The sequence below is a fragment of the Cheilinus undulatus genome, linkage group 15 (assembly GCF_018320785.1).
Source record: "Cheilinus undulatus linkage group 15, ASM1832078v1, whole genome shotgun sequence".
NCBI lineage: Eukaryota > Metazoa > Chordata > Actinopteri > Labriformes > Labridae > Cheilinus > Cheilinus undulatus.
Genome location: NC_054879.1, coordinates 45,181,635 through 45,204,889, shown reverse-complemented (window position 1 = coordinate 45,204,889; position 23,255 = coordinate 45,181,635). Strand labels below are relative to the sequence as shown.

Here is a 23,255-nt window from a genome sequence, read left to right as displayed (position 1 = left end):
CTCCCCTTGTCTGACATCCTTACATTTGTGTAGCTTAACGATGAAGTCTGACATTATTTTTGAAGTGGTTTCATCAGTGTACCCATCCATATTGTTATTATAGAAAAAGGTCATTCTCTTTCAAGGAAAATAGGCTATATTGTACTAAACATAAAGAAATACAATTACTGTTTTGTTGCTTTAAGAAGATAGATTATTTTTCAGATATAAAATGCTGTATAAATGTATAAATATATAATGGAACATGTTTTTGTTGACCTCCATGCCCCTTCCCCCACCCACACACACACACACCATTTGGCTAGGGCCTGTAGTCTTTATCTGATATAAAAAGAAACTCATTTTATTACTTAACTAGAAAAGCACTCAAAGAGGGCAGACCTCCGCCATTAGCCCTATCTCCCAATACTGAAGAATCTGTTAAAGAAATTCCTGGACCCATCCCCATGCGCCCCCCACCATGGCATTCGCCGGTTACTCCCTCGCCAGTGGGGTGGAAACATGGTGAGGTTAAGTATTGGCTTCACTATGCATGGACTGTCATGGTGAAAGCATTGCCTGCTGGTGCCAACAGATGCACTGACAGTCTCACCCATGGTTTTACCGGACAGCTGGAAGTCATGGCAGAGGGTGAATATTCCTCTATTCCTCCCAGCATTGTGAGTATTCTCGCTACAATTCGCTGTCTTTCTCTCTGTTACACTCCAACTGGTCTCCATTACCAGGCATGCATTTTTCAAACTCCATAAACTCCAAAACTTTGAATAGAAACATACCCAAAAACTGCTGCTGGGATTGAAGTTACTCATATACGCCATCTCCTGGTGTAAAGTGGTAACAGCACAGCCCTCCGCCATTAGCCCTATCTCCCAATAGTACAGAATCCTTTAAAAAATTCCTGGATCTAGACGGTGATCCAGATCACTCCCAAAATCTAATCAGTTCTTCCTTGTGCCATTTCCTGAAAATTTCATCAAAATCCGTCCATGACTTTTTGAGTTATGTTGCTAACAAACTAACTTACTAACTAGCAAACCCTGCAGATCACAGAACCTCCTTGGCAGAGGTAATAAGAGCTACCCATGCATTGGCATTCACATGTGAGGCTTTTCTCAACAACTAAGAGGCAAATTAATCATATAGTTCACTCAGCCTTTTTGTAGGTTTTAGTTTCAGTTTCTATTTGAGTCTGTTAAATAAGTTAGTTCTGGTATCTTAAAAATGTAGTAATTGTAAGAGTGAAGGGAACTCTTTATGAGTCAAAAAAGAACCTAAAATGTGCCTAACTATAACTTATGACAAAAGTCAGGTGGAGATGATGTTAGTATCTTCTTCGTTTACCTGTACTGGGTTTTGCAGTGCTGTTTCAAAATAAAAGCATTTTAAAGTCCAGCCCTCTAAAACATGAATGTAAATAAATGTAGTAAGTTTTGTCGCTGTTTGAAGAACACAACAGTCTGACTACTAGTGAAAAAGGGGCGTGTCTCTGTCTGCTAGCTTCCTGACGTCACGCGGCGCGACGTCATCTCTGTTTGAGCATAAAAACATCCAAGTGGGCGTCGTGAAGAGTTTGGTGCATTCTTTGCTTTTTCTCTTCAAACTTCCGAAAAATGGTGCAGCAACTGTCCAAATCTGGAGCGAGGGACTCTCCTCTGCTGAAAGCCGGACATCCTCCTGCAGGTAAAGCTTTTCTTCGCGCTCTCATTGAATTTTCAGCATTTTTCACTACATTGAGACAAAGCGTTGTTGTTCTGCACAGCTCGACGCATGCACGCCGCCGTGCACACCGAGAGTAACAGAGAGTTTTATTTGCCTTTTTTACTACAGCAGTGACTCACATGTTGCTACTTCTAATCGCATTTTGATTGAATTTGTGATTTTTTTGTGATAACAATAACTGCATTCCTCGCGTGAAGCTTTTGCAGCCGTGATTCAGTCACACGCCTCCTCCTCGTACAGGCCCATCGTGAAAGTCACACAGTGTTCTCACAGGATAAGTCCTGATGTACAGACGATTTAATGCCTGCAAATCCTCATCATGAAACAGGCTGTTCTCAAAAGCTAACAGTGTCAGTTATTTACTTCTCTGCTCTTTTTGCGTGCAACTTTAATATTTGCCATTGTGTGAGCATTCTTCAAATATTTGGAAGTGGTTAAAATATTAAAAAGTATATGATATTAAAACATTTGCTGCTAATCTTTTACTGGTGATCCTTTAAAATTAAGCAAAATCCACTTTTATGACCCAAATCACATGATTGATGTCCTTGTAGGCTAAATATTTATTTATTGTGCACTCATTTGTATGAAACTAGCCCAAAGATATTGAAAGAAATATGTTTTTGTTATTGTTCCATGGTGATCTGACCTCCCTGATGTGTCCCAGACCCTGACCCAAAGGTTGGAAAAATGTAGGCCATCCTCTCAACTTGAACTGTAGTGACTCCAGACCAAAGATCTGCTGTCAGACTTTGACTATTTGGCTTGTGTTTTTTAACTTTGCCAGCAAACTGGCTGAGTTGCATTTTAGCTTGTCAAATTTTATCAGTAGTTTTGATACTATGTGATTTTAAACTGGTGCAACCATCATTATTTTGATGATCCATAGTATTTAAAAGTACAAACAACAGATCTTCAGCCATATTTTCTGCACAAAGCCAGGTTGGATCAGCTGATCATGGAGTATATTTGAAATCAGAATAGTGTAAAGATAAACATTATTTCATTAATACATTTTGATCATTGCATGTCTCTAATAATATTTAATTGTAATCTACCGCCACCTAATTAACTAGCCAATTACACAGCCCCTCTGTAAGGAGAATGTTTCAAACTACCATTATCCGGCCTCTACAGGGATGAGTTTTAACTGTATAACTGCTAGTTTTAAAAACAATACTAGGACTGCAAATTATGGCCCAAAAATTAAATCTCCATGTTTTTTAGAACTCAGTCGTTCTCAACTGTCTATTGTCAGTATGCATCATTTCCTCAATGACAAATCATGACCCAAATTTCATACGTTTTTCAATCCTAACCAAGTGTTTTAACACAGTGGTTCTCAACTGATCCAGCCATAGAACCCACCACATACAATGCGAAGTAGGAACCCAAATTTCTGAACTTTATCAAATTAATTCCACAAAAAAAGCAGGAATTTGGACCTTGGAAGGAACACAGCAAAAGGCTGAACACTAAGACATAACATATTTTGGTTGTTTTTTTTTTTAAAGGTAAGACATTTACAAATTATCATATGAAAACTTACTTTCTTGGAAATTTTCCATCCAACACAACAGGATAAATAAGTGAAAATCTCAAGAAACAATCAGAGATTCTTTGCTTTTGTTTTTGTTCCTGAAACCAGTTTGTGACCCAATGAAAACAGCCCCGTGACCCACTTTTGAGTCCCAACCCACCAGTTGAGAACCAATGTTTTAACACATACTATTGGGGCAGATTGGGTTCAACATGGGATTAAAATGTGACAACAAGAAATGAAGGCATTTACTTCAAAATAAAAGCGCATTTTAGAGTTTTTGTCACTTTTCCAGTCTCACACCTGTAACGCACTAAAAATGATCTCACGACCCACATTTGGGTCCTGACCCACCTTTTGGGAACCAAGTTTTTAGCTTAATGGTGAATGTATGTTTATATAAAAAAAAACAAGAGGGGTCTGGCTGCAGACTGTAGTTCTCAGACGCACCCTATCGCAGACTGTTACTGTGAGACGCTGCATCCATCTGAGCGGTGACTCAAAATCAAATCAAATTAAAATTCTAGATAGGCTAAGGCAAAGGGTTAAGGTAAGGGTCAGGATACCAAAAGTGAAGTGTGAAAAACCTGACCTGCAAAACCTGGTTTAAAAAATTTAATAAAGCTGAGTCAACTGTCTGCAGGAAAAAAGGTCGTCCTCCATGAAAACATTATATTGTAGAAAAATAGCTTGCATAGCGAGATTAGTTGCGTAAGCTAAAAAGATAACTGAGCTACATAACTAACATTGCTAAAGCTAAGGCTTGCAAAGCCTATGGATATCTAGGTTTATGTTAACTACCTATGCCGCGTAGCTATGTTAGTTTTAGCTACGTTCGCTAAAGCTAACACAGCTAAGTAATGTTATGTAGGGTAATGGTTAAGGTAAAAATAAGAATACCAATATTTAATAGTGAAAAAAACTTACCTTCAAACCTGATTACAAAATATTTTATAAAACGCAGTAAACAGTGTGCTTACAGGATAAAAATGTCATCCTCTAGGAAACATTGTAATGTAGCAAACATAGCTTCAGTAGCGGCATAAGCTACGTAGACAATGTAGCTATATAGCTAATGTAGCTGAGGGTAAAGCTCATGGATATCTGTGCTTATGTTATCTACATATGCTGCATAGCTATGTTAGTTTTAGCTATCTTCGCTAAAACTAACGCAGCTACGTGAGTTACATAGGTAAAAAGTTAAGGTATGGAGTAAGATACCAACATTTAAAAGTTAAAAACCCGACTACAAAACATTTTATAAAGAGTAAATGGTCTGTTTATGGGATTAAAAGCTCATCTTCTTGGAAAACATTGTACTGTAGCAAATATAGCTTCTGTAGCACCATTAGCAGCATAAGCTATGTAGCTATATAACTAATGTATCTGAAGGTAAAGCTCGTGAAGCTCATAGACGTCTATACTAATTAAGCTACAAATCCAACATTAGCTACGTTTGCTACTTTGAAATGTTATCTACATAGTTCATGTAGCTACATCAGCTTTAGCTATGTTTGCTAAAGCACACATTGCTAATGCTAATTTGGCTGCATTGGCTTGTGTCGTGAGGTTGATGGCATAGCTGGCATAACTATGTTTACTTGAGCTAAAGCTAACCGCTAAAGTGAGCCACGTTCAGGTATCTACTTATAAAACGGGTCTATACATAATTGGCCTGGGTTAGACCTCTGACCTTTTTCTTTTTTAAATGTTGCTTGGTCTGCAATGTTTGGAATGTGGTTATTTTATAAATGTAACTGCCAGACTTTGTTTTTGAATAAAGTTGAATAAATAAAAGTCTAAAACTGGATAAACGCACCGGCAAATTATGGCACTTCCATTCTGACAGAAACAGCAGTTTATCAATTTATTCAACTTTGCACTCACTCGTGGCTAGATAAAGTAGGGAAAATGTGCAACTATACATTAATACTAAATTAATTCTAATGATAGAGAGCCTTATGTCTCAAAAAATGAGTATATCATAAAAACCAAATATATTTCCCATCCATAGTCTAAACCACGAATTTTGGACCAAAAGATGTTTAAAAGTAAATACACTGACAGCATTTCAAGAGTTGGCTCATATTTTCTGGTAGTTGAAATAAACAAGTGATCCAATTCTGTGTGCTCAAAGCTTTTATTTTTATGCATTGGTATTCAAACAGTTATCAATAATTCATGACTTCTACTAGCATCGTATCAAAGACTTAAGCTCTGATTTTGTGGCAACCACAGTGTTTCATGAAGATTGTTTGACAGAGAGGATGCTGCTTTGTTTTTCTTTTCTTGGTAACAGGAAGGGGTCAGGGTCTCCTGCATGCTGTGATATTTTTAAATTCTGCAAAGAAAAAAAGCAGATTTTCCAGGAAATATTCATTAACAATGATTTCTTTTGTGGGTTGTAGTGAAGGCTGGAGGTAAACGGGTGGCCAAGAAAAGTGTGGATGAGAGTGGCTCCCATGGGGCCCCGGATAAGGACACCAAGAGGTCTGATAAAGTGAGGTAGGCCTGAAATCAGCTTCTCTTAACATGTAATAAAAGTTGAATCAACCCTTTAAGTCAGCTTGCCTCAAAGTAAAGTGAAACTGCTGTGATCTTCCAGCAGGTCTGTTGCTACCTCTAACAGGATGCAGCAGATCAGCATTCTCCTGGCAGGAACTCTTGACAAGGTAAATAAACAGTTCCTATTATAAAAAGTTACTTCTCTTTCTGCAAAGCCTTGTGGGTAATAAAATAGACTGCTGCCTGTTGCTTTGCAGCTGAGCCATGACTTTCCAGAGACACCAGTGAGCGTAAGGCACAGCAAGGTGCGCCCTGCGGTGGAGAAGCCCCACTTGCCCCGGACCTTTTTCATCCAGCAGCCGAGGAAGCAGTGAACAAACGGGGAGGAGGAAAGAAAAAACCCAGGAGGGAATTCTGTTAAGTCAACTGTGAAAGACAAACATGAAGTGTTAGACACAGGAGGGGGGAGGGGAGGGAGAAAGGTTGTCTGTGAAGTGTCCGTGCTGATGGAGGGGAAGCTTTCATCAGACTCCGTATTTACTTTCTAGAAAGAGAAAACGAGCTTTTTTTCAGGCTGTGCTTCTTTGTGAGAAATCTCTTAACCAGCATTATTACCTGTGCCTTTTCTATTGTCTAAGAAAAGTGTTGTAGTTGTGTTTACAGATGGTTCTGGGTAAGTGAAACGTGAGGGTGGGGGGTTGTAAAGTGATGTTTTTGACTGTTTTCCAGTGAAATCTTTAATAAGTAATGCTTGGCACTTGGTAGATTTAATAAAAAAATATATTGCATGTTATGACCGGACTTGGATCTCCTTATTCCTGTTCTTTCTGCACTAAGCTAGAATGTCCACTAGGTGGTAATATTTAGCTGTTTTTACATTTTTGAGGCTCCTTGTGTTCTTGAAAATCAAAGTTGCAGATTTATTTTAAAAAAATAAATCCAAAATGACAGTTTTCAACAGTAGTTTGCATTTATTCACACAGCCATGCATTGTTAATACAGCTGATTCAAATCCACAGTGTGATTGTGCATCTTTGTGGTCATTTTTGTTTTTGTTTTTTTTTAGATTATTTTGATTGCATTGATGCTAACAAATCAAATTTTGGTGGTTGCGTTTTTTCCAATAAATTTTTACATTTTATTATAAGAATCGGGAAAAGGTGAAAAGGTTTTAATGCCTTTAATTTTCCCTCAGGGTGTTGGTGGCCAAAAATGCTCGGTTGAGACCCATTGAAACAATTTTTTATCCACCTACCATCACAGTGAAAAACTGCATTTTATGATATCAGGCTTACATTCTGGAGTCATTGCTTCAAATTTACAGTTTTTCCTGTTCATCATTGAATATCAGCTGTTAAATGGCATGAGGGGAAATTGCATGCTTTTTCCCCCCTGGTTTCCTATAGTGGCACCATTATAGTAATTTATTAAAATCTTAAAAATAAAACCTTAAAGTGTTTGATAAACATATTCAAAGCTGTGACAATCCCCCTGGAGAAAAAAAAACAAAAAACAATTTGTATGTAGTATATAAAAATACACTTTTTGTTTTTTGTTTTGTTTTTGTTTGTTTGTTGCATTGCAAAAATCAGGGGTTTTTTTTGCACTTAAACTGGCATTGAAAAAGTTAAATTCCTAAAAAAAACCAAATCAATAAATGATGTTTATTATCAGGTCTGGTCTCAAGTAAAACATCAATGCAAAAACAAGTTTTTGTTTTTTGTTTTTTTTTAAATTTGTATTATTTATTTATTCATGTTTTTTTGCTATTTATATATGGCGTCCATTTGTGGTCATAAATGCCTGGAGTATAACAATTTATTAAAATGTTAGGACAAAAAAAATGCATGAAAATAAATTTGTTGGTCATTATTAACATATTTAAGGCTATTCTAATCACCATCAAAGAAAACACATTTGCTTGTAATGTGTAAAAAGTATTTCATATTTTGCTTTTTTCCATTACAAAAATCTGGTGTTTTTTTTTTTTTGCACTTAGATAATTTTTATATATATTTAATCTTTATTTAGACTCGAAAATCATTGAGGACGAGCCCTCATTTACAATGATGTTGGGCAGATAAAGAAAAATGCATGATAACAATAACTAATATAACAAATACATTAAACACATTCTAAAGATATAAAGTAAGTAACAAGATAAAAAAGACATAATATCAATCAGAAATAAAACACCAAAGTCAATTAAAACAGGTGCAATCAGAGGACAAGAAATTCCAAATTAATGATCTGAAATAACCCAGAGAAAGAAGTTCTTTGATTTTTAAAGTGCTCTGTAATGAGTTCCATCAGATGGTGCAAAGAATATTTTAACCAGAGCGCCTCATCTCCTCAAGCATCAGGTCCCACTGCCTTCTCAATTTCTTAAGTTTTCAATCATAACCAGATCTGTTCTTATAAGAAACTCTGAACATTAAAACACGATGACCTCATTAAATCAACCCAAGGGTGGTCTATGTATAATGTATAGGAAAACACTCAGTTTCTACGTCTTCTTTTAGTGAATTTTAAATATTAGATTCAGATGTAGGCTGCCATTTCTGTGCAATGCACTCTGGGTAATGTTAGGAAGCAATGGTCTTTTGACATCTTTGGGATTGTCCTCACTTTGATCTACGTCATAGTATCCTCTTTTTTGGGTTTAAACTAGGGCGTTGAAGATGAAACTCAACAGAAAGGGCGCTGATGTCATTCTCCATGAAGTTTCAACCTTTTCAGTTTTAAAACCAAATGCAGGCTTAGAAACAAGGACGTTAAAGGAGTTCAGTAACTGTTGAATAAACTGAGGTGAGATCCATCCTAAAGATGTGAAATAAGGAGATTACAGCTAGATGACATACTTTTTTTTCCTATTAAACATTTATTTGACCATAAAAATGTAAAGATTAACAGTCTCTTTTAAAAGAAAATACCAAAAAGGACATGCAGCAGCACAGCAAATAAAGCACCCTAATGTGAATCTATTTTTTGTTTTGTTTTTTTGGTTTGCTTTGAATTTCAGAGACCACTGTGTTTCTGAATATAACATGCAAATAGAAGACATTACGGTCAATTTAATAATACCATAACTTAACACACAGGGTTCCTTTTAATGAAAATGGGACAGTCTGGACTTAAGATGGAACAAAAGAGTGACGGAACAAAGAAATGGAGACATGCCCTACAAAATAAAAGCACATCACTGACTTTTTGCCACTTATTTTATTTGTGGCACACATCCATGACTCTTGGGAAATGACTTTTTCTCCTGACCCACCAGCTGAGAGCCAATTTTTATACATGAGTTTGTTCAGTTTGATGAATATATTGATGTTTTACTGAAGTTTATTGAAAGTACAGTTAAATTTGTCTGAGCAGTGGCGTAATTTTTCACATCCGGAGTGACACTGCAGTGGCTTCACTCAAGTGTGCTAAAAAGGACAATAAAGTATGTGATTTAAAAAAAATAATGCGCTTTTGATGGCCCCTCATTAAGTGCGACTAATGCTGACAGACATTATGCATCACTTATGAACTCAAGGTTTCATTACGTGGTCCCGATTCGTCAGAGTCCTGTCTATCCTAAACATGAACTCATGGGAAATCCCCATGAGGCTTCCTATAGGCCCCATCACTCAGAAGAAACTGGAGACTCTGACTTTTCTTGAGGGCAAATTACTCAAACAACACGTAGCATCTGCTGCACTTATGAGGGAAAAGGGTGAGTTTTGGGTTATTTTGGACTTGACTTTCAGTCCCTTTGACTTTAAGGGGATCTAAAGTTGCAGCATTTGTGTATAAAGTTGTGCAATAGCTACCTGTGAAGGGCAAGGCCCCTTGATGCAGTCTACATGACAGCCACCCAGAGGTTTGCTTATGTAGGACTGAAAGCAAAGACAGACGTTTTCTCCTGTCTGTACTTGCCTGTTTAGAACACACCTGTGCCTCGTCATACAGAGGTCACATTTGACAGAAAACTGTAAAGAGTGACTGTTGTTCCAACAGAGTGGGGATTATTAGGGTTGTAGTTCTTTTCTTGGTATGATTGCAGGCTTGTGTTCATGAAAACATGCCTGGGGTGAGCTGTAAATGAGGTGGAAGAAATGGTGATGGAGGGCCAAGTGGATTATAAACAGTTAGCTACTTTACATTCCTCAGCCTGCTTATGTCACAGCTTTCTTTCAAGTTACCGAAGAATCAACCCTGATGACTTCTATGAACCGCGCTAGCACTATGCATGATCTGAAAAATGAATATGAAGTAGAGCTACTGAGAAAACATCTTTTGGTTAGTCTTAAAGCCTTAATTTACAGAAAGTTGTTTAAGTTTTAGTAGTGGAGAAGAGCGCTAACAATGTCCAGTCATTCAATAAAGAAACTTCAGTTTGGAAAAATGCATGAAGACAGAAACCGAGGCAACAAGAATGACTTTTCTTCATTCACTGATGACATCACTGCATGTGTGTTGGATCAGTAGTGTCCATGCTAGCATCCTGGCTAACAGTTACCTTATAATGGGTCTATAAAGTAGGTCAAACTTGGATTTGTTGTTGCTTTATTTGTGCAACTTTCTAGCCTATTTGAAACAAAATTCTGCCAATTATTACCTATTTTTTTGCCACCTTTAACCCATTTTTCTGTTATTTGCCATTTAATGCCACTTTTTTGCCTCTTTAAACTCTGCTGTCACTTCATGCCAATTTTAGCCAATGATTTGCCATTTTAAACCCAATTTTGGCTGTTCTTTGCCCTTTTCTAATACATTGGAACCCATTTTTACAGTTTACACCCTTTAGTGCCAGTTTTTTTGTGACTCTGGGCCCATTTTTTCCTCTTTCTGCCATTATTTCTGCTTTACATTTAGTTTTGCCACTTCTTTTTGCCACCTTTATTCATTTTGCCCAATTTTAGCCACTTTAAACCCACTTTTTTGCTGTTTTTTTACTTTTATGATAAATTCAAACCATTTTTACAGTATTTCACTCTTTTGTGCCATTTTTGCCAGTTTTATGTGACTCTGTGCCCTTTTGTCACTTTTCTGCCCCTGGTTTCTGCCTTACATTTGTTTTTTCCACTTCTATCCATTTTAGCCACTTTAAACCCACTGTTGCTGCTTTTATTGCATTTTTGCCAGTTTTTGTCATGTTTGCCTCTTCTTTTTACCACTTTTATCCATTTTAGCTGGTGTTTGTGCCACTTTAAACCCACTTATTTGCTGTTGTCGCCCTTTTCTGATAAATTGGAACCCATTTTTTCAGTTTTTCACCCTTTAGTACCATTTTTGCCCATTTTTTAGACTCTATGCCCATTTTGCCCCTCTCTGCCCATTTATTCCACTTTAAATTTATTTTTGGCATTTCTTTTTGACACTTTTATCCATTTTAGCCACTTTAAACCCACTGTTGCTGCTTTTACTGCTTTTTGCCCATATTTGCCCATTGTTTCCACTTTACATTAATTTTTGCTTTGTTGGCAATGTTTATCTATTTCTTGCCCATTCTAGCAATTTTAACCCACTGTTGCTGCTTTTACTGCATTTTTGCCCATTTTTATCTGTTTTCCTCTTCTTTTATCCACTTTTGCCAATTTTTATCTGTTTTCCTCTTCTTTTATCCACTTTTGTCAATTTTTATTCCAATTTTAGCCACTTTAAACCCACTGTTACTGCTTTTACTGCAATTTTGCCCATTTTTGTCCATGTTTGCCACATCTTTGAGCTACTTTTAACCCTTTTTTCAACTTTTTTTGGCTATCTTTGCCTCTCTTAACATTAATGTGATTGTTCTCCATTAAAGTTGTCTCATTTTTTTCCACTCTAAGTTCTGGTGTTTGTGCAGATCATGGTTTAGCTATAAAGTCTGACATTACTTCCATATGGTTAAGTTCAATATTTCCATCCACAGTGTTATCATCACCAATAAAAAATAATTTCTGTTTCAAGAAAATGGCTTTACATTTTGAACAAGGCTGTATTTGCACTACAGCATAAATAAAACACATTTATGTTGCTTTGATAAGATTGTATATGATTCAGATTAAATATAATATGCAAACCACAGTTTAACTTTACAATGGATCATGATTTTGCTGACCTGACCTGGTCCCAGAAAGCTCTACCCTTTATTTCCCCTTAAAGGCGGCCTTGACCACAGTGATGTACGCTAACACCCTATTAAAACATATATTTGTACCTAAATTTAACTGGATGACTCACAAGTGTGGATGCAAACAGCAGAGTTTACCCTGAAATGTCCCTGCCCCTAGCCTCCAAGTATTTTCCTCTCTCCCACCTCACCACTGACGGAAAACTGCTGGAAAATTTAAATTTTTAGCACTGTAAATAACATTCTCACAGGTTAATTTTTTTGTTAAAAACAATGTTATGTTTTCCTTTCACATATTTACTTCCCACCACCAACTGTTGTTTAAGTGTTCGTCATTTGCAGGAAAGTAAAGTATGTGTTGGTAGTATAAACTTCCCTCAGGAGAGACCCCTAAACCATGTCTTTATGTCTGTAGAAAGCCCTGCTAAGTAGATTAGTAAAATGCTGAAAATGTACCTTTTTGACCCTGTTGTTTTGTGTTCATACACAGAAAGCCCACCAATAATAACGGCTCATTCCCTCACCAAGAAAACACTCACTGATAGCCTTGCGAACACAGCGTTCCGACCCTAAATTCTCTGTGATGCTCCTGCTGTTCACACATGCCTTTGATACCATCTGTGTGTGACGTTCAGGGACCTCTGCTGCTCTGTTTGAGGAGTGGAGCAGTTGGTGGTCTTCTGACTTGCAGACAGGGTGCATTTCACTGCCAGTGTCTGCCCGTTCCCAGCCATCTGAGGAGTCTCGCTGACCCCGAGACGCCCACTGCACTGCTGAGAAAACACTGCACACCGAGTGTATGACACTGCCTCACACGGAGGAGTGGGATGACTGAGGACATGTGGTTTACAGTTCTAAAATGTAATCTCTTTTAAATCACAATACAGTTTTAAATTTTACTGCACAGTACTTTCACACTGCAATCCTACATAGCACTACAACACTTCTGAAATCAACAGAATCACTCTTTTGATTTCCCTGCTGTTCATTTCTTGGTGAATGTTGCACAAGCTGCAGTACATGTTCTTACCTCATGATGTCGCTATAAGCTAAAGTGTATTATATGTTTCACACCCAAGTCTGAATAGTCTTAACACCTCTGTATTTTATCACACTTACCACGCAGCTGTAGCATTAATTTGCACTTTTAAAACTTCTGCATGATAAAAGCTTAGAAATAAGGTAGAAATGTGATTCAAATCACGTATGTGCTTTATAAAGCTGAGATTTAAATGCCCACAATGGTTTATGATAAAACAAAGATACCAAATGACTTTCAACTTTCAACAGCCTTCAATGAATGTTTTATCTGTAAATTTAAAAACAACATTGGTAATACTTCTTTTAAAGCGTTGTGCAAAAACTACTGTAATGTTGGCCACACAAGAGTGCAGAACCATGGTCAACAAAATGTGATAATACAAGAAGAAATGCTTGTAATGCTGCGGTGGTACGGTGTGATAAATCTTTGATGTAAAGCAGCACTTTAATGCTGCAGACAGTCCAGGTGGTGCCATGTTTTTTCATCTGCCCTTGGATAGTTTAATGTAGCACTACATCATGTTTTATGAGCTCCTTCATGTCTTAGAAGTTAAATCTTATGTTGCAGAATGGCGAATCATTTCAGACATAGGGTAAGTATGTGGAGTCAAAGTTACATTAAGAAAGTATTGATCTGATATAGAGGTGTGATGTAGAACTGTTTTCATTATTGATGAATGGTCTTAAAATTCCAGAAAAAAAGAGATAAATGTTTGGAGACTATTGAAAGTACTAATTTTTTTCATATACCAAAGATATTTACCTGTGCCAAGGAGGTTATGTGATCGGGTGGGTTTGTTCGTTTGTTAGCAACATAACTCAAAAAGTTGTGGACAGATTTTGATGAAATTTTCAGGAAATGTCAGAAATGGCATAAGGAAGAACTGATTCGATTTTGAGAGTGATCCAGATCACCGTCTGGATTCAGGAATTTTTTTAAAGGATTCTGTACTATTGGGAGATAGGACTAATGGCGGAGGTCTGCGCTGTTACCACTTTACACCAGGAGATGGTGGACATGAGTAACTTCAATCCCAGCAGCATTTTGGGTGTGTTTCTATTCAAAGTTTTGAAGTTTATAGAGTTTGAAAGACGCATGCCCAGTCAAAGAGACGAGTCATAGCGTAACAGAGAGAAAGACAGCAAATTGTAGCAAGAATACTCACAATGCTGGGAGGAATAGAGGAGTATTCATCCTCTGCCATGACTTCCAGTCATCCAGAGACCATGGGTGAGACTGTCAGTGCATCTGTTGGCACCAGCAGGCAATGCTTCCACCATGCCAGTCCACCCATGGCTCACTGTGTTTCCACCCCACTGGGGAGGGAGTAATTGGCAAATGCCGAAGTGGGGAGAACATGGGGATGGATCCAGGATTTTTTTAAAGGATTCTTCTCTATTGGGAGATAGGGCTAATAGCGGAGGTCTGTGCTCTCCGAGTGCTTTTCTAGTTTGGAAAAGCAAACGATTAAGAAGGTTTAATTAAAATATTTCTACAAGTATAGTTTGATAAGTTCTGTCATCAGTTATAACTCATTCATCACATTTGTTATTGGTTCATTTTTGACTGTAATTCAATCAACGTTGAGTATTCAGCTTGAGAGTTTAGTGCATACTTACAGGAGTAGCCTTCTTCTTTGTGTCTGAGGTTCTGGTAGGTTCTTTGCAGTCATGGGATTCTGAATGAATGCTGGGAGGCAGGAAGTGAGGCACAGCCTTATGGAATGAATGGAAACGGGGGAAAGTTAGCGCTTTACATCGCTAAGTGGACCTGTGTCCTGCAATTACCAGCAGAAAACTTCTACATACATCGAGTACGATCCTTACACTTACAAAAAAATTGATGTTTACCACAGTTTAACAAATTTGCCTGCTGTGGAGGCAATCAGTATCACAAATACTCCGTCCTGCAGACCTTCTAGCTTCATCTGGCCAGATGAAGTGAGACAAATCTTGTCTTGTACTGAGCTAAAAGGCTAAATGAGCCCCCTTTAACTTATAAAAAAATTACTAATTTTGTCACAGTCATGCTTTTGATTTAAACAGCAACGTTTACAAATCAACCTTGTAGTGCAAGTGACCCTTCAAATGAGTCTGTTCTCTGGAACGGCTCTTTCAAGCGAGCCACAGTAGCGAGCTAGCTATCTTTGAGTGCCAGTTTCCTTTCCTCCATCCTTTGTCGTTATTCAATCAACATTTAAAAGCCAAACTAAAACCAAATGAAGAGCCGTTTAGGAGCCAAACAACCAGCTCTTCTGAGCTGAGCCAAATGATCTGGATCGCTTAAAGAGACAGACTTCCCGTTACAATGAGAGAGACTGGACAGCTGAGGAAACACAAGTAAGATCAGGGATTAATGCGCTACTTTATGACAAAACTAGACTGAACCACACCAGACCGCTTTGTGGGAACAAACCATACAGGAGCATTCTGTGACACCACCTCTCCAAGCTTTAGATGGATGCTTTTTAAAATTCTGTCAGCTACTTTTTCACTATGACTTTAAAAAAAAACTTTTGCCTTAATATTTCTCTACTTCACGGACACAAAAATAGATTAAGGATTAAGGATGTTTTTATTTTTGCACTTTGAATGCTTAGCACAACATGGCCTTTTGGTAGCATTTCTCTATGCAGAAATCACTTCTTGCCCCCCAAAGGGACTTCTCTCCTGTGGTGTGAAGTCATCTGCAAAGAAACTATACTGTATGTGTTGTGTAGCCAATCAGAAGTCAGTCACACTAAATTTGCTCATCACATCAAATACTGCATATTTAAATAAAGTCAGAAATAGCCCTATCATATTTTTAAAGAATAAGCAGAGGGCAATGCAGAGTATGAGCTAATGGATTGCACAGTCTTGTTGTTTTTGGACTGATTATAGTATTTCTATACATTTTGACTTTAAAGCAGTGGTTATCAATGATCCTCCAGCCATCAGTTTCCACTACCAGCTTCTTAGGAGAAAGTGCAACCCAGATTTATAAAACTTTCTAAGCACTTGACTGTGTTTAATGAAAAGAATTGCAATTTGGATGCCAAATGGAGCAAAACAAATAGAAAGGAGAAAACAAGTCAAAAATGCATATAATTACAGAAGGATGTGCATGCACATATTTTATTTCACTCTAATTTCCCGAGACTGCATAGAAATTCAGTAATTTCTCAAGGAACTTCTTTTTTATCTTAGAAACCCAGCTTTGTCATCAAAGTAAAGGATAAAAAATAAGTAGAAATCTTGAGGCAAAAGCTCAGGGGTGTCGAAACTTTTTCCATTGGGGGCCACATACAGAAATTTATAAGGATCGTGGGCCACTTTTGGATATCGCACCTTAGTACTAAAGTTAGTAATGTTGGTTAAGATATGCTCAGTAATTAGGTATGCTTAAATGGCTAGTTGACGGCTGACAAGGCAAATGGCCAATCATTTTAAGGATTTTGGGGAGGCCAATCAGATTTCAGGTGGCCCAAGTCAGCTCTGGCTACCATTAGCCCCACCTCTTGATCATCATTGGTGCTGCTTTTTGCTGTTGTAATCCATTAGGGCATTACAGATGAAGATATCTCATTGTTTGGTTGCGAATATGTTTACTTTTTATAGTGTCATCTCAATTTAGTCCTGAAAAAACAGCTATAAATCCATGTAAAAATGTTGTTTACAGTAATAGCATGGTAGCACTGCCTTATTTCGAAACTAAGAAGAATAATACAGTGTAGCACAAGCTTCATACTCTTTTGAAGGACATATTTAATTCAATTTAAAGTATTTTTGGTGGCCGATTAAATATGGGCCGTGGGCCACATTTGGTCCCCGGGCCATAGTCTGGACACCCCTGCAAAAGCGTAAAGGTATTTGTCATCATAGGAAAACCTAAAAACATTAAATGATGACCTTGGGGCTTCTGTACAGAGTCTTTTTGCCATTTTTTTTTTTTTCACATTCATGACCATTGGTAAAGAGCCTTGCGACCCTATTTTAGGTCCCAACACAACAGTTGAGAACCACTGCTTTAGGGGATAAGGTGCTTTTTTTTAAACTGAATTTAGACTTAGTCTGTGAAACGACACTTCAATATAATCCTGCGGCAAATAGAACTCAGCAAATAGTCCAATTTGGTCCTTTATTAAGCCTGAAACTGCCTGAATGTTTTTTTTTTTTGGCCCCTCAGAAAGAATATTACACAGCCCCCTGCCCTTAACTGGCTAGCCAAACAACAAAAGTTGCATCATTCTTTACAAATATAAACGCATTTTAATGTATTTTTGAGGTATAATTTCCCCATTCATGAGGAATATTTTTACTATGGTTTAAACTGAATTTACTTGCATTATTTTGAAGCTCTGGACTATACCATTTGGACATTTTTAAGGGAGGGGCAGAGGCCCCCCGGTATTTATTTTACTCTATTTGACAAGAATTTCAGTCCGTTGACCTATTCATTTTGTCGCTTTGCTTCAATAATGACACTAATCACTAAGAAAAAATAGATACAAACACACTTTTTATTACAGGCTCCTTAAGGTCCCTTCCCTTCTGTGGGCCTGGGTGATCAGTACCCTTTCCCCCCCTGTGCTATGCCCCTGAGTACAACACACGTGTATTTTTTTAGTCTTTATTATCCAAAATAATTTCCAATAAAATATCACTATCTAACATGCTTTACAGCAGTTACTGAATTTAATCTTTAAAGCTTGATGGCGGGATATTCCTCAAAGCTCTGCCTTTATTTAGGTTTACCTGCAGAAATAATGAAGTATAGGTCAATAAAAGTAGAAATATGACCATTTTGAAAGGCTAGAGTAAAAATGTTTTTCTCACGGTGTTTACTGATACGTGTATTTGCATCTTAGCATCCTGTCACGACAACTAAACCTGAACAAACACATGGAGGGGGAAGGAGGAGGGAGGGCTAGCTTGTCTTGGTTCCCTGCCCTGTGTTGATGAGCCTCCCTTCAGATGACCTCATGCATGGTGGAGGAGGAGGAGGAGGAGCCCGGCGTCCCGACCCCGTAGCCTACCTTGGTGGATCAAGTGGGGACTGAGTTTTTGTGGAGATACGCTGCTGAAAGACGTGGAAAACTTTTCTGGGGTACTTTTACATCCATGATATTTACCAGGTAAGAGTTTTTGGAATTACTCACCGGCTTTCTGTGTCGACGTAGTTTTCCCGGAGGCGTCGGTTCACCGGTTCAAAAAAAGTAGGTGAAATTGCTCCTGAGTTTAGTGGCACTTTGTAGGGAGGAATGTCGGGACATGCCCATCGAGCAGCCGTCAAACCAACGGGACTGACAGCAGTGTGGTCTATCCTAAAGTTGATAAGGTGTATTCACTCTCTTAGTTTGGGGTATTTTCTGTCTTTTTTGGCTCCAACTGTTAGCCGTTAGTCGAACCAGGCAGTTGTCTTGGCAACAAACTCACTTGCTAGCTTAGCTTGGCTGACGTAAACTTGAATCAAAGTTTTCAGGTAGGTGACGTTACTGAGCGGTTTGGGAGCTAACGGGACAAGCTAATGACGCTAAATATATTCATAGATATTGTAAAGTTTGTTTCAGTTTCCATACAATTAATTTTCATTAACCTGATATAAAAAAAATCATATATTATTTCTACTTGAAATAGCTGGGTGCAGTTGAGATTTTAGCATAACAGTTTGGGAACGAATACTGACATTTCTGAATTGTTTTATCCATAAATGTCAAGAACTATAGAAAAAAAGGAGTCAAAGTGTGTCAATATGAAGCGTAAACTTTATATTTAAGTTTGTTGGACTTACATGAAATACATTTGGGTTTGAGAGTGTACATTGCGTCAAACAAGTAATTTGAAGAATCCCAAACATTGGATAATGAGTAATTCAAGGTAAATTTTATATCGATAAACGTTCAGAGCAGTGTTACTCAACCCCACTCAACCAAAGAGCCTAATTGTTGAAAAATACCTTTGCAAGAGCCACAGTCAAAGTGGTGAACAATGCAGAAACAATTGTTTAAAGTGGCAATAAGCTTTTAAAGCTGGTAAAACAAAAGTCAAATAGTGGCAAAAAGATGGCTTAAAATGGGTGACTGGGGTAAAATAGGCATAAAATGGCAAAACTGGTTGAAAAGTCATAAAAATGGAGAGAAAAGTGGCAGAAATGGTTGAGGAGTGACACAAAAATGTGTTACAGATGGCATAAATGTTCATAAAGCAGCAAATATGTTGGCAAAAAAATGGGTGTGAAGTGTTTACAATGGGCATAAAGGAGAAAAAAAGTGGGATAAATGGGCAAAAAGCATCAAAAAGGTGGGATAAATGGGCAAATTGGGAAAAAGTTACATTTAATGGCAAGAGGCAGCTTACATGGGAATGTGGGGAAGATACAAAATGCAAAAAGAAGGATAAAAGTGTCAAAAAAAAGGTGAAAATGGCAAAAATGGGATAACAGTGTCAAAAGTGGCAAAAAGAAGAGGCAAAAGGCAGCAAAAAGGTGGGAAAATGGGCAAAAAGCAGCCAAAAGGTGGGATAAATGGGCAAAATTGGGAAAAGTTACATTTAATGGCAAGAGGCAGCTTAAATGGGACCAGGGGAATACAAATTGCAAAAAGCAGGATAAAAGTGTCAAAAAAGTGGTGAAAATGGCAAAAATGGGTGAAAAGCAGCAAAAAAAAGATTGAAAGTGTCAAAAATTGCAAATATGGGCAATGGAGACAGACAAAAATTTAAGGTTGACAATGAAGTTCGACAGTTAAAGCCTACTGTAGAAGTGTGGGAAACAAACTGATTAATGCTACTTGCAATGGATAATTTCTGAGGTCAAAGTTTCCATTTTAAAGGTTTCCTGGAGGAATAATATTTCAAATTAAGACATAAAAGAGCCACAAATCATCACAGAAGAGCCACATTTTGGGTACCACTGGTTTAGAGCACTATTGAAGTGTCAGAAGAGCTGCAGGACAGTTTGAATTACTTTAAAGATGTATGGCTGACTTACCTGTATAGTTATTTAATGTGATAAGCTCCTGACCAAGATGCAGCTGTTTATATAAAAAAACTTCAATACTTCTTCTACTGTGTGGTCTTGTTTGATGCTAATGCTAGCCTGTAGTTTAGTGATTGGATGCGGTGGTTTTTCAAACCAAACCCCAACCCAGATATAGTAGTAGGCTTAAGGCTAAAGTAGGATTGTAATCTCATCCACCCACAAAGATTGAGTCATTGATGTTTGACCACTGGCTTTTATATGCTGTTTTCTGCCTGTTTCCAGTGGAGGAATCCCCTTGTAACTCTGCCAGGTGTTTGAAAATCAAAGCTCTGTTTTCCTCATCTGAGAAATTGTGTAAATGTCAGGATGCAGCTTTGATCGTTGTGTGAAAATGAAGTCATCGATTCGGTGCGCTCTTTGATCAAGTATTTTGAAGTCCTCATAACACCCCTTGGCGCTTTACTTTGACAGTCTGCCACAACATTTGCTGTTTCCTGTGTCAAGGGTCTTGTCTTAATGTAGCTCCAAGGGCAGTTCCACTCTTCCTCATAACATGTTGATTTTTCATTTTAAACTCAACAGGTGGAACAGGCTGACACTCATTCTGTCTGCAAGTTTAACCAGGAGACAGTCCGTAATAACATCCAAACATAATTTCAGACAATTTTACGCTAATTACAGAACTATTACTATGGATTTGCATGCCGGCTAGACCTTCCCCGATTGTCTACCAACCGCAGGGTTATGAGATGTTTGCACTACAGAGCACTCGTCTTATTGAAAGAGCCACAAGGGTCTGCCTCCCAGTCTCTCTGAGCCCCGGTTCCCATGGTCCCCAGCCAGTTGGCCGGTAACAGACGCTGGCATCAGAGTCACATTGTTATGGCTGAGGAGGGAAAGTTATTGGAGCCAGTGACCTGACAGACAGCACACACTGAGCTGCTGATGATAAAGTTGATGATTTTGTACTTTTGAAAGGGGTTTCTCATTAGCAAGGCACATGTTTCCAATAGAAAGACATATTTTGAGAGATTTGTAGGGTTCTGGACCTCTAGGATGCCCACTGCATAACCAAGATGGCTCTTGAATAAATCCTGGATGTTGTAGTGTGGGATTGTTTGGATTTGTGAATCCAGGACACTTGATACCACAGACCAAGTCTGACCACAAATATTGAAACCAGTGTAATGCCCTTTAACTCTCTTCAGGGTCTTCTAAGAACTGAACTTCTGTATGTTTTCTGATTTGGTTTTTCTTTGGGCTGCTATGAAGCTAACAGTGGAGACTGATGGGCCTTGAGATGGCATTTTAAAGAACTATTACCTCTTGTATTATTATAAAAAACTCTTAAAGTAATATTCTATATATGCTACATGTTCAAGCCTGACAGATGGGATTGTTAAAACTGAGTCTGACTTTAGAGCAGGGGTTCTCAACCATTTCAGCCTGCGACCCCCAAAATAAAGGTGCCAGAGACCAGGGACCCCCACTGTACCTGAAGGTGGATGATCACAGCAATACACAATTTGGAATATTCATGTGCAGACAAGGCCGTCTGTAAGGGGATAAATGGGAGGGATTTCTGGCGCCCAGCCAATCTGGGGGACCATTGAGGTCAGCAAAAGCATGGTTGATTGTAAAGTTAAGCTGTGATATCCATATTTCATATTTAACCTGAAAAAATAACCACTCTTATCAAAGAAACACATTTTTTTTTAAAAATCATTATTACCTCCGCCAAGGACGTTACGTGATCGGGTGGGTTTGTTAGTTTATTTGTTAGTTTGTTTGTTAGCAACATAACTCAAAAAGTTATGGACAGATTTTGATGAAATTTTCAGGAAATGTCAGAAAGGGGATAAGGAAGAACTGATTAGATTTTGAGAGTGATCCAGATCACCGTCTGGATCCAGAAAGTTTTTAAAAGGTTCTTTACTTTTGAGCGACAGGGCTAATGGCAGAGGTCTGCGCTGTTACCACTTCACACCAGGAGATGGCAGACATGAGTAACTTCAATCCCAGCACCATTTTTGGTGTGTTTCTATTCAAAATTTTGGAGTTTATAGAATTTGAAAGACGCACGCCCGGTAGAGGAGACGAGTCGGAGCGTAATAGAGAGAAAGACAGCAAATCGTAGCAAGAATACTCACAATGCTGGGAGGAATAGAGGAATATTCACCCTCTGCCATGACTTCCAGTCATCCAGTGAGACCATGGATGAGACTGTCAGTGCATCTGTTGGCACCAGCAGGCAACGCTTCCACCATGACAGTCCACGCATAGCGAAGCCAATACTTTGTCTCACCATGTTTCCACCCCATCAGGGAGGGAGTAATTGGCAAATGCTGCAGTGGGGGGCAAATGGGGACGGATCCAGGAATTCTTTAAAGGATTCTTCACTATTGAGAGATAGGGCTAATGGCGGAGGTCTGTGCTCTCCGAGTGCTTTTCTAGTTCATGTAGTAAATAGCCTGCTAAAAAATGTAAATCCCCTTTGTTAAAAAAAAAAAAAATTAACATGGTTCAAAAATTGCTACAATGGGTAAATAATGGCAAAAATGGTGGAAAAGGTGGTGAAATTGGATTTAAAAAAAATAATAAGAAAATAACTGCCCAACTTGAAAGTGAAATATTTATGAAACTCCCTGTTACCACAGACTCATTCCACCTTAGCGTGATAGTTGGAGAGCCCACAATGTATCTGGAGCAGTAACAAGGCAATCTGATGTAAGATTTCAAAATGAAAGCCTTCTCAATTATGTCATATTCATTGTGTAACTGCCTAACTTTAAAAGTCGCAGAAATGGTTAAGAGGTGGTAAAAATTAGATTAAGCTGGCAAAAAAGGCAAAAATGGGCATAAATAGTGGTAAAAATGAGTTAAATGTGGCTGAAATTGCTTTAAATCGGCAAAAATGGGTTAACTGAGAAAGAAAAAACAGGCAAATACTGGCAGAAATTGGTTTAATTAGCAAAAATGGGCATATCAAATGGTAAAATGTGGTTAAAATTGGAAAAATTGGGTGTAAAAAGTGGTTAATATTAGCAATAATTGGTCAAGAGGCAACAGCGTAAGTGGCAAGAATTGGTTTAGATGTGGCAAAATCATGCAGAAGAAAAAGTGGTTGAAAGAGTTTCGAACTGACAAAAATAGTTTTAAATGGTAAAAATATTCTTAATTTTTTCAAAAAAACTGGAGACCCCCTCGTAGTGTCTCACGGCCCCCAAGGGGGTCCCAACCCAAAAGGCTGAGAACCATTGCTTTAGAGGAGAAAACAATTCATATATGGTGGTTGATAAATTCAGTATTTGAGCTGGAACAATTATGGATTTTTTCTTAGCTCAAATAGCTCAAATACTTTTCACCAATGTAACTTTGCAAAGGTT

At 38.0% G+C, this 23,255-nt stretch overlaps 2 protein-coding genes across 3 annotated transcripts in view; both read left to right on the top strand.

The window, feature by feature from the left end:
• Positions 1 to 1,520: 1,520 nt before the first annotated feature.
• On the top strand, positions 1,521 to 6,557 carry dap1b (death associated protein 1b). 2 transcript variants are annotated; one of them, XM_041807347.1, is made up of 4 exons: positions 1,521 to 1,680; positions 5,668 to 5,764; positions 5,868 to 5,931; positions 6,022 to 6,557. In XM_041807347.1, the coding sequence occupies exons 1-4, from the start codon at positions 1,611 to 1,613 to the stop codon at positions 6,136 to 6,138; spliced, it is 348 nt and encodes a 115-aa protein (XP_041663281.1). In that variant the 5' UTR covers positions 1,521 to 1,610; the 3' UTR covers positions 6,139 to 6,557. The 2 variants fall into 2 exon arrangements, with proteins under 2 accessions (XP_041663281.1, XP_041663280.1); XM_041807346.1 differs by having other exon boundaries at positions 5,865 to 5,931.
• Positions 6,558 to 17,891: 11,334 nt separating this feature from the next.
• tanc1b (tetratricopeptide repeat, ankyrin repeat and coiled-coil containing 1b) overlaps positions 17,892 to 23,255 on the top strand; it is a 176,414-nt gene continuing 171,050 nt past the window's right edge. Inside the window, exon 1 of the mRNA XM_041807849.1 lies at positions 17,892 to 18,025. The gene's annotated coding sequence lies outside the window, so the exon portion shown is untranslated. The remainder of the gene's footprint in view (positions 18,026 to 23,255) is intronic.

Bases quoted from the DNA above. Each gene is read 5' to 3' on its own strand.
- dap1b (XM_041807346.1), top strand. From the start codon at position 1,611: ATGGTGCAGCAACTGTCCAAATCTGGAGCGAGGGACTCTCCTCTGCTG. The intron at 1,681-5,667 runs GTAAAGCTTTTC...TGTGGGTTGTAG, and splicing joins AGCCGGACATCCTCCTGCAG to TGAAGGCTGGAGGTAAACGG. The intron at 5,932-6,021 runs GTAAATAAACAG...GTTGCTTTGCAG, and splicing joins TGGCAGGAACTCTTGACAAG to CTGAGCCATGACTTTCCAGA.